This window comes from Aphis gossypii, chromosome 1 (assembly GCF_020184175.1).
Source record: "Aphis gossypii isolate Hap1 chromosome 1, ASM2018417v2, whole genome shotgun sequence".
Lineage (NCBI taxonomy): Eukaryota > Metazoa > Arthropoda > Insecta > Hemiptera > Aphididae > Aphis > Aphis gossypii.
Window position 1 is genome coordinate 59546994 of NC_065530.1, and position 12734 is coordinate 59559727.

Consider the following 12734-nt stretch of genomic DNA (forward strand, 5'->3'; position numbering starts at 1 on the left):
ATTGGATATCAACAGATGAATGTCTATAGATCTTAAATGGAACAATGTAACGTTTTGAAGAAATGTGGTTTAATTTATTTTTGAATTATGATTGAAAACTTGAAATATGGATTTTATCATAAATCATAAAAATTTGTACTTAAATGAAAAATGAAAAATGTTCAGTGTTTCGTATGATTCATAGACATTTTTCTGTTGAATTCAATTTTTTTTTTTTATCAAAATTCAAATCAAACAACGTAAACTAACTTTAATTTTCTTTAACCCAAAAATACAGGTCTTTTCAACTCAAAGAATATTTACTATAAGAGTGGTATTCACTGGTACCTACCCGCGTAAACTCCACTCACACAAAATATAGTAATTTTCTTCTATAACACAATATAGATTCTGATTAGCGACGAAGAGATTAAAATTGCCTAATTTTTGCCTCTTAAATAAAAGCCATAGTGAGATGGCCCCTTAATGTATTTTCGTCCTGCAACGCTGCAGATACGTCCTTAATAATATTCACTACCTTTATCAATAATAATCTACGCCTAGACTAGATTCGTACGCGAAACTTTGTTAGAAATTACATTCATTTTCTAAACGTATATGTTCGCCGTAACGATATAGGTACAATATATTATATTCTTATAATGTGAGCAGCGCGGTTTCATTTTTGTAATAACGGTCTACAATATTTCAGTACATAATATTATGTAAAATACACGCCACCGACGAGAAGTCAATTATAATATGTTATTACGAACAACGCACCCGTACCATCCATTACGAAATGAAAACCCCGAGTACGAGTGGTTCTGCGTGTAGGTATCAATTATTGTTATTATTATTAGCGGTCATATTTTCGCAACTCATAATTGCGACCAGTAATAATAATTATTATCAGGTATAAAATATCATAATGGACATGCGCGGCTGTACGAACACGAATCACGAACGGTTTTGTCGCTAGAATGGGAAATCTTTGTACAAACATTGTGTTATATATTTACCGACACCGTTTGAATTTGCAATTTATATTTTTTTTCGAACGAGATTTTATGTGTTTATAATATTCTCCATACATTATATATTATTACTGCAATCATATCGCGCCGTTCCAAAGTCCTAACGTGTATAATATTTTATTATGTGTCGTGTGTACCAATGCTATTATAACAAGTTACGACCTAACCTACCGAATCTCGAATCTAGTATTAGTATTCAATATATAGAATTACCGATAAGTAGTAGGGAATATAATACTCACACACGGGCGAATAATTGAACGTTAGCCATACACAAATAATTATAAGGTATAAGCTGTACTCGCGATATTATATAACTTGTCTACTATATGATGATATTTATAAATGTATTTAATATTATTATAGGCTACATAGTTATTATATTCGTTAACATCGCATATTATATTATAAGGATGGGTATACGATATCGGAAAATTATGATAAATAATAATAGGTATATTATAAAGATGAACTCACTTGCGCTGCTGTTAATGAACCCCTGATATATGTCGTTGAGACTGTTCGCATCACTGGACATAACTGAAACATAAAAACGAAAAAATTTTATTTTATGATGACTTTGCCGTACATTGAGTTGATAACGCGTCGAACATTGTACATACACTTATAACTAATAAGTAATAACTACGTCAAAGTTCGGCAGTACGGTGAATAATTGTGCAAAAACCTAATATACCAACGAATGTAGTTCGGCGTTAAAGTGTTTAGCGTTTTATATTCTAATTTTCTATACCTCGTTGTATAGGCACAGCGGACGTTGACGAATGCATGACAATACTGAGTACAATAATATCATTTTCATTTGTATAAGCTACGCACTTTATACCTATCTCCTGTATAGACTTATTATGGTATTTACAAAACTTATACGCGCGTTCGACTGATACGACAATTCAATCATCCTTATTAGTATAGCATAATATAACGATAATTTAATAACGATATTATGTAGGCACCTATTATAATAATATTATGTCATACCTACATGTTAATTGTTTTGTTTTTTTGGCATTGATATCATACGAGTATGTATATTTAATTTCGTAAATTACACCAATCAATTAATGCTTTTGATGTGCTATACTAATTTGTTTATTAAACGCTAATTTAGCATTTAAAATTAGACGTCCAACTGTCCAAGTATCTCATAACAAGCATTTTGTTGAGACCATTTTACATAATGATGCACGGGGAACATGGATAATGTATTGTTAAAAGGTTCATTCGTATAATATACTGTATTATAGAATAACCTTTCGCGCGACCTCGCAGTTCCCAATATATAATATTATGTATTATATTATGCAGCACAGTTTAATGGCGTAAATAATAATGTATTGTTAGGCATATTATATCTTTACGATAACTATATTAAAGTATCCGTCCACGCTGAGGTGATATAATAATAAATAATTAATCTTAGTATTTATAAAATAAATAATAATTAACACCTTTTAGTGCTTGTATAATTTCATATTATCAGTAAAAGATAATAAAGATAACACTTAACGCGATGTATTATTATATGGATAGTTATTTAAATATTAAATGAACTATGGAGGTAACGGCCGTCGAACTAATATGTATATTTTTTATAGTGATTAGTATTTACCATTTAGTTGTTACCTACTAATTAGTAATTAATAATTATGAACACTAAATTTATCATAATAAACTTACGCCTAAAGAAAGTTACATGAACAATATAATATAACGTGTTTAAATTATCGCAACAAGAATATAGTAATTATTTAAAATTATTTTACGAATAATATTTTTTCCTACATTTATAAAATTTATCTTTTCTATAATTGTGCATTGTGTAATCATCAATTATGGAGGATGTCTGTAAGAGTTTAATGTCCATTTGTTTTTTAAGTTGTTTAGTTTAAGATTGTTAAGCTATTAAACAATTATATTTTATATTCTCTACAATCATTACTAAATTTTTTGATTTTCTGAAAAAAAAACTAATGAGTGAAGATAATATAAAACTAGAGAATGAATAAAAATAGGATACGCATCGTATATATCACTAACCAGTACTTAAAAGTTTAATTTTTTTAAATTTCATACTATACTAACCATTAAGCACTAATATAAGTAAATTAATTTTATACTCCATTAATATAAAATATAACTTTTAATTGTTCTTATTTAGATTTCACGCTAAGCACAATGATGTATTTTATAGACTTTGCCAATAACAGTTTTCATTTTGCTTGATATGATTTAATACTAAAGTGCTTTCAATAGAAGGTCTCTTGCCTATTTCATCCACCCACAGCCAAATCAATATATTTACATACACTTATTGCGGTATATATTATTTTATAAATTGTGTGAATAAAAATATTAAAATTAAAAAAATATTATTTAAAGCAGTTGGCATTATGATCAAAACATAATTATTTTAATATAAATTTTATTCGTTATTGGAAAATAATGATATTGTTAAAGATAGGTAGGTATGATCGTAGGACGATGAAATATGAATCATTAATTGTTGATCATTAATAATAATTCTCAGTTTAATATATAATGCTAAATTGCGAGATTATACAAGAATTTATATTTGTATCTTTATTATTTTTCAATTTAATATTCTTTTTTACGTATTTTTTTCAATTTTAATAATTGATATCTAGAAATGCTAATGGTATATGTTTTTTACGTTTATCATACACACCACACATGGGTATTCAAGTCGTAAAATATACAAACAATCAATTAATTAACAATTAATTTTTATATTTATCATTGGATTAATTTAATTCTATGTGTCCTATATGTAAATTATACATACCTACATGATATTACACTGAAACTATGATGGTGTTTTATTATTCGTATACGATGTCAGTATTGTATCAATACACTATACATTATATACCTATATATTATAACGAATAAGTTTCCTTTAATTACGCCTACGATATGACCTTCAATATTCGTAATAATCGTTTTAAAAAAATAAAATTTATAATAATAATTTTTATATAATGTTTACAAGTATCATATGCGTTATAAATAAATTAAAATAACTCATTTACTCGTTAAACACAAACGACATATACATGTATTGTACATTTATTATACATATATGTACCTATGCATTAAACAATGCGCTGTCAATGCAATTTTTACATTAACATTGATGTGATATTAATCTGAATTTTTTCTCAACAACAAACATTAACTTATTATAATAGTTCTGAAATGCGTTTGGTATGAAAATACATATTTTTTTTTTAAAAAAGGTATTTTTTTTTTTACAACGAACTCCATTGGTATGGTATATAATTAGTTTTTTTTTTTGTATTGTTATATTTGTAGATTACAATAAAGCTCGTATATCGAGGTGGATCTCCTTTTGTGTGCAGTGAATATGTTTTATTCTGCGACGGAGAAATAAAAAAATGCAAATCATTTCAATTTGTAAAAACTGACGTCATATTGATTAATTGAGTTCTCTAGGTTAAGGATTTATTAAAATGTCCCTGATTTGTGGTGAAATTAAAAATTATTAAGAATAAATAAAGATGGTCGTATACGATATACCCCAACTACTTAGACATTTCAAAATACCTATACAAAACATGATGTTCAACATTTATTATAAAGATTTAATTCTACAATTCGGGAAATGTCATAAATTACTTGTCATATTAATGTATACATATCATTATATTATAATAGACATATTGTCATAATAATAAGGAAGACGATTTTTGATAACGATTTTTATTGTTCAGGAAGTTTTAATTTAACGTGTATAACATAGTTTTACAAATACATAATGCGTACATCGTCTTATAAAATATTAATTTTTTCTCAAGGACGCGAAAAATTAATGACATACCTACAACTTAACGCGGTTTAATTGCTCTCGCTACATTACAAAACTAGATTCTTAAATATTCGTAACAATTGAAATTTATAGTTTGGTACTTCGAAAATTGAATGATTTTATTAGTTTCGTCTTATATTTTTAGCAAATATCAATTTGTACGGTATTAAACTTATATAGCCATATAAGTAAATATTTTCCGTGATATTAAAGATGGCTATCAAAATTAGAATATATTATAATAACCTTGTTTTGTAAGATATCGACTCTTAAAAAAAGCTAATAAAAAAAAACATATAATAATTTGATTTTCGTATAAAGATAAAAATAAAAATAATAAGTATACTATTCAAAAAAAAAATATATAAATAAATAAAAAATTAATACCTAATTATATAACTATCTGTAGTGTTACAAAGATGTCTTCATATTAGCTAATTAAACATTTTTTACTAAATAATTATCAATTGATTTAAATAAATTAGTGTTTGGGATTTAGAGAAAACCAAAAATAGTTACTGAAAATGATTTATTTATTTAAATGTTCAACGTTTCTTAAATTTGCAACATGTTAGTAATATAAAAAATATAGAATACAATTGTCTTTGTATAAAAGGTAAAGAATTGAAAAATCAATCAACATCAGACAAATTAATAATACAGCTCATAGCGTGATCAAGAGGATTTGTGAACTCAATATTAGTTGAGTGAAATTTAATATTAATAGTAGATTGCTGCCTTAATTAAAAAAAAGGGCTGGATAAAGTAGACATGATAACAAATCAGGAGTGTCCACTAACCCGTGAAGTAATTTGTGGACAAACGAGATGTCAAATTCTCTTTGTATATCTACAAACGATTTAAAAGCCACCGTTCCACGATATCGAAAGAAGAGATTCTTGTGTGTTTAATATTAATTTTATTTGGACATTATATAATAAAATTGACATAGTAATTTATCATACATAAAAATTAATCACACCAACTATATTTTGAATTTTTCAAGTTCACTCATAATGAGTTTAAAAGGAACATAATCCAAATATATTACTAATCTAATAAAATATTAATAGTACTAGTTCATTTTTTTACATAGGTATTATTATTATTTTTATTTTTATTTGAAAATTATTTATTATTTAAAGTTGATTTTGTTTTAAATTGGTATATGATTGTAACTAGAAGCATTTTAAAATAAAGATTAACTATTTAAAAAAATATATTCATTACTTTTAAATTTGAAATCATATTTAGTATTTACTAGCTTCAGTATCGTAAACAATATTGAATCTTTGCAGGAAATAACTTATAAAGATACAGGATTTTTATATTTTGTGCCTGATGGCAGTTACTAGTTGTTTTAATTTTAAAATTGTGGGTGAATAATTCTGCAAGGGCAATCGAATATAATATGAAGAAGGTATTTTTGTTTTAAAACAACAAGGTGATTGTAGTACCCTATAGTGCTATTCAAATAATAGTATTTTTAATTAAATTAGAAGGCATGCATTCAAATCTATTGTTTTGATTTTTTTGAATTTATAACAAGCGAGTAAATTAAAGTAAAACATCAATAAAATAAATACTGCGATAATTCAAAATTGATCTATTAAGATTGTAAGAAGGAAGTGGTTTTAACTGTCATCAGAAAGTCAAGAAAAGTAGGGATATAAGAACTGCTTAATTAATTTCAATTTGTTTAATTATCAGACAAAAGTTACGCAGTTATGCACTGTGTCCTTGTAATAGTTTAACAGCGGTTTAACGATGTACCAGTGTTTAGCAATCCAACCCTATGAGATATAGTATATAGAAAATATGCTGATCGTTAAACTTAGGGTAAAATTAAATAAATTTTTGAAAACGAATATTTGATTTTAAAACTAGTAATTATAAGACGTGTAATTTATAAAAATGAATTAAAATAAAAATATTTTTTTAACTAATTAAATGTTTTAGTTTTTACGTGGGTACATAAACATTTTTTATTCTTTATTTTTGATATTTTATAAACATTGTATTTTTTAAATAGGCCTACAAATATTCATAAAATATTTATTATAGTTTTTTTTCAGACTATATAGGTATATTATAATGTCATTAGAGTATTTTCAGCCTACATATTATACTATTATAGACTCATTATCTTATATATTAAAAACAAACATTAATTTTCCTTAAACTACCTATAGGTACCTAATGATAATTGTATTTTTTAAACACCTCTATAATAGGTCTACAAGATGGTTAATTGAGAATTTGATAATAGGAATAAAATGTCATGTAGACGCGTATGATGTTGATTTAAATTTTTTCACTTCATATTTTAATGACGACGATATTCAACAAAAGTTTTATGTTTTAAATTAATTTATAACGACAAATAATTAAGAGGATCAGTGGTTTCCAATAGGCACTTTGTTCAAGGCATTTTTAACATTAAAATGAAATCTTGTGTTATAATCTAAGAAGCGATACTCATTTAATATTTAAATTGTCGATACAGAAAAAATTGTCCCTGAAATTTTAGTGCAAAAAAATAAAGATTTAATTAATTATAAATGTATTATTTATGTGTAAAATAGTTCAATGCCTATGTACATACAATTGAAAAATTGTGTCAATAAAAAAATGAATAGACTAAAAAACTGAAATATACGCATGAAGGCTTATTGATACATACATAAATATACGATTTTATGATTTTTCTACGACTTTTAACACATTAAATAATATTATTATTTACAAGTTGTATTACAATATCGATAAATGATAATATCAGTAAATTTAAATCGCTGTAAATTTTGAATGTATTTAATATACCTAATATATGGTTATTTTATATAGACTGTTAATGTTTTTTTTATTTTTGTAAGCTAGTTGAATATATTATTTATTATTTTATCATTAAAAACGATGGTACTCTTGTAGAAAATAATAAGTTTTGCTTGTTTTTAAATTTATCAAATGATTTATAACGAGTAGGTAATCAATCCCGGACGAAAACCGGCTTCTGAGTATTATAATAATATTATGATGTGTTGCAGTGTATTTGCAGTTGTCCTCATTATATTTTATATAATATGAGCACAAATTTTGGCCTCCCTTTATCGTTTTAAACTCTAATTTGTTGCATGTTACAACACGCATGATTTTTTTTCTAAACAACATTATGTGCTCAAATATTAATTTTCTATGTACGTCTATGTAATTACTAACTATATAGTCATTAAAATATTTATATAGGTGCTAGTGGCATATAAATAGATTTTTTTTTCAAACTTCTATATTAGACATGTGCACAGTAGAAAAAAAAATTTTATTTTGCCCTCCCTTCCCTCCCACGGGAAAAAATACTCAAAGGCACGTCACTGTACGCCGCGACTGTGAGGATTTGTAAAACATTCATCGCGACGATTGTTTCGCGTCGTCCGCGTTATGAAATCGAGTATAATATTATACTTTATTATGCATGACGTATATGATAATACACTAGGTATATACTATACGGTGTAGTGTGTATACACAGATAGCACGAGTATACATATTGTAAGAACTAAGAGTATAATATATAATATATGTATTATGTATATGTACACTCGAGATGACTTATAATATCTCGTTGCGTTTGAAGAACAAAAAATACGACCGTAATAAAAAAAAAAAAAAAAGAAAAAAGAAAAAAGAAAAATGGGTAAATATTTTAAAACCACGATTTTTTTTTCCCCGCGAAAATAACGACTCGAAGCGGTAAATCCGTCAAGTCGCTGTCACAGATAACAGCGCAATTGTTTATTTGTTTATTATTATTATTTTTTTTTTATTAATAAAGCGCGCAATGCAGCTCCTACGTCCCGACTATCACATATATGTGTTGGTATATACGTACGATTATTGCTGCAGAATATGTCATCGTTATCATCGTAATAGGTATATTCGTATGCACATTTACTCGCGTATTATACATACATACATATGAGTATATTCGCATACACTATACGACGGACGGTATGTATAATACACATCGTATTATTGTAATTATACCGACCATTCTCGCGTGTTTAATTATTGTCATGTGTCAACATCGCGGTCGCGGTTTGCCGGCGTTGTGCAATTATCGTATAATTATTCCAAAGACGGCCTGAGACTTATTTTCGCGAAACGTCTCCGCGAGACGTCAGATGCGCTTATAGCTCTGTACACACATAAGTATATGACGTACAATATATTTTATATATACGACACGTATGCACGGGAGGTACCTATCGTATACTTGTGTGTGTGTGTGTGTGTGTGTGTGTGTGTGTGTGTGTGTGTGTGTGTGTGTATTACGTGCGTAAAATCGGAGGACGATTTGCTCGGAACACGACGTTGCTCAAGAGTTATTATGTGTATACATATACGAGTCGGGTATAGAATATTATGACGGTGACGATAGGTTGCAGGAAAAACATTGACGTTTTTCGCACAAACCGCCGAGGAACCGTATAGTCGTCGTCAAGGCCACGGCGGTGTTTCACAAAGAGAGGTAGGTACGCGAGCCGGAGGATAACAATAACGATGGGTACCCGAAAAAAAAAATAATAACAATAATAATAATATATATTATATTATATTATTATTCGGCGGCGACGACGACGACGACGACGAGATGAAAAACCGCGGAGAAGACGGCCGCAGGACGAACAATAACGTGTCGAACATGCGTGTTATTTGCGAGTGTGTGCGTACGTTTGTGTGTTGCATAAGACTTTACATAATAATAATATCGTACGTATTATATATACCTATAGGCGGCTATAGTGTAGATACCTATACGGACGGCCGATGAGCTTTAACACGTGTGCTCGCGATAAACGATTGTTATTATTATTATTGTTATTATTATTATTATTATGGTTGTTGTTATTGTTATTGTAGCACACATATATATATACTTAATGACGACGAAGACGATGATGATTATTATTTTTTTCATTACTCCGTCGCCTATATTATATTATTATTATTATTATAATATACATATAGGCACCCAGCGCTATTATAATAATATAATATTATGCGCGGCACACCGTCGTCATGTTATTTTATATTGTTGTACGGATCGACGATCCGCATTCCACAAACGGCCCGAGTCCCGTCAACGATACGTTATTACAATACGTCGCGATTTCAGAGATGCGAGACGACGCGCACGCGACTGTCTGTCAGTCAGACGCTGATGGAAATCGACGTTTTCCTAATTCATATGGTATAATATAGCGACGACAATGACGCGTATTGACGAAGGCGAGGCGAAGTCATTAAGGACAAATTTCGTTCGACGACGTCGATAATTTACACAAAATTACAATATATATTAATATTATAATATGTACGTAAAATGTCATTATGCTCTCTCCCGGACTGACGGGTACCTATAATATTACATCGTCAATTTGATTTCACCCGTGTCCGCTATATAGATCGACGTGTTCGTTAAAATAAATAACGAAAATATTCATAAAACGTCTGACCATAAACTATACATATATTATATTATAACGTAGTCGATGAGCCACCGATGAAACATTTCGTAATCGACCATCAAGTGTAATGCAAATATACTCACTAAAATCGATGATAATACGTTAGTTCATTACGTATGTGATGTTAAACACTGTTTACACGAACAAAAAAAAACAATTGCACCATGATTTTAACTACTATGATAACTTCTATATTTTTATATTAATGAAAAGCACTAATTGTGCGTTAAAGTCAGTAATTAAAAGTAAAAAAAAAAAAATGCAATATAGTAAGTTATATTCGTATACAACTATAAATTAACAAATAATAATAATTATTATTATTAATCATCAAGAAACGCGTGATTCAAAGTGAAACAATTATCATTATATTATTGAGTCTTGGATAAACTACTCTTATGAAAACAAGTTTCGAACTGCAGTATTTTACAATTTTCGCAAATCGCAGATGGTTAGGTTAGAATGGTTAGATGTATCATGATGTACCTATATTACCTAATATAAATAAGGATAAGTTAACATCAGCGATCAGCTGGATATTTAAGTATACCAATAGGAATTCTTCGAAAGTTAAGCAAGCTCGACAAAATAATTGTTTAAAATTTCTGAAGCTCAAGGTATTTGAGTTTTAATAGAAACAATTTAAGCGGATAAGAAAACGATTATATAAATAATTAAGTTAGAAAATTAAGTAATAACTACTAATGAAGGAATTTCCTGTATAGTTATTTTTTATTATTATTTTTTTTTACTATTATTATATTAATTCAAAGAATAAAAATAATAAATATATTCCTACAATAACATATTTTTTCTATTTTCCTATCTTATTATTGTTCGTGTTGATGGTAGGGAATTAATATTAACAACTCTACAATAATAGACTATGTTATGCTTAGGTATATCATACGATAGCTAACTTAAAAACACGTTTAGAATAAATAAGTCGATTACTTGACTTAAAAAATTTAGATTAAAACTAATTATAATATTTATTATGTCTAATTATTTTATTAGTATAATCGTATTTTCTTGTAATAACTATTAAAGATTTTTTTAAGTCTAAATAGTATTGGATACATTTAATATTATATGTTTAATTGGAATAATTATTAGATAAAACTCTAAAGAGTACGTTACAACTTACAAGACATTTTTAAAAACATAACATATAATTTTTTATCTTCGTCTGATTTTATTAATTAATTTTGATGTCATAAAAAACAACTTGCAAGATATTTGGAATTTAGTTGATTCAATATAATACTCAGGCAATATTCTATCTCACTCTATAAATTATTCAACACGATCTGGTTAACTTGAATATATTATGTGAACGAAAATGATCAGTTGATAAATTTTATAAGGATTTTTCAACAATTCAGAGAAACAAATCTGTTTGGAGATAATCTAAATTTGTCCATGCTTAAATTCAAAGGCCATGTATAAACAGAAACACTACATTTTCTCTCGTAGGTCATACATATACTACCGTAAGATAAACATTAAACGTTTAGATAGAAAATACAAATAAATACTGTTAAATCATCACATGTACATTTCACACTATTGAAAAATGACTCGCCATCATTTCAATTGCAAAGAGCAGATGTCAACCATTGTGACACAAGTCAAATATATTTAAAACCCACACCTTAAAGCGTTAAAGCAAAACATAAAGTACTTTACAACAGGTTTCATGTATAAACACTAAACATACTACGTCTTATTTTCAAATCATTTTCAAATCAAATGCATACAAACTACAAAGTCAATATTATACAAATCTCGATTACAGTTATGAAGAAATATGCGACGATTTAATTAGTTGATGTTTTTTTATTTAACAGCTTCAATAAAAAATAACGTTGTTTACGTGCCATTGCTGCATAAGGTACTTATACGTATTATTGTTTAAAATACTTAATACTAATATATAATAACTTAAGTAAGTATCACCGATCTTTATCGTTATTTTAAAAATAAATTTTTCTATTGTTCATCTTAAATATCAAAAGACTAAATGCTGCCACGAGTAAATGGGTATAGGTATATTTTCAAGAATAAAATATATACCTTTTTGTTTTTTAATGTCGTCGTTCTTCGTATAGTAAACGGTCAAAAAACGTGATCTATTATTAAGATTTTGATCTAAAATACATTATTTTACTTTGATCGTGCCAATTAATTCGAGTAACGTTAAATTAAGAATATGATGGAGTATTAAATGTATATCATGATATATAGATATAGGTACATACCTACACGATACACGATAATGAGTATATTGAACTTTTATTTATCTTAATGTTTTATAAT

At 27.4% G+C, this 12734-nt stretch overlaps 1 protein-coding gene across 5 annotated transcripts in view; it reads right to left on the reverse strand.

Moving 5' to 3' along the window:
- Positions 1–12734, reverse strand: part of LOC114128545 (uncharacterized) — a 118970-nt gene that overhangs the window by 53861 nt on the left and 52375 nt on the right. For 4 of the 5 annotated variants that reach the window (XM_027993075.2, XM_027993074.2, XM_027993078.2 and 1 more), the window contains one exon: positions 1494–1556. In XM_027993075.2, the coding sequence (XP_027848876.1) occupies positions 1494–1556 (63 nt within the window). Of the gene's footprint in view, positions 1–1493; positions 1557–1770; positions 1823–12734 lie in introns of those variants that run through there. The other variant, XM_027993076.2, reaches the window with a different exon arrangement.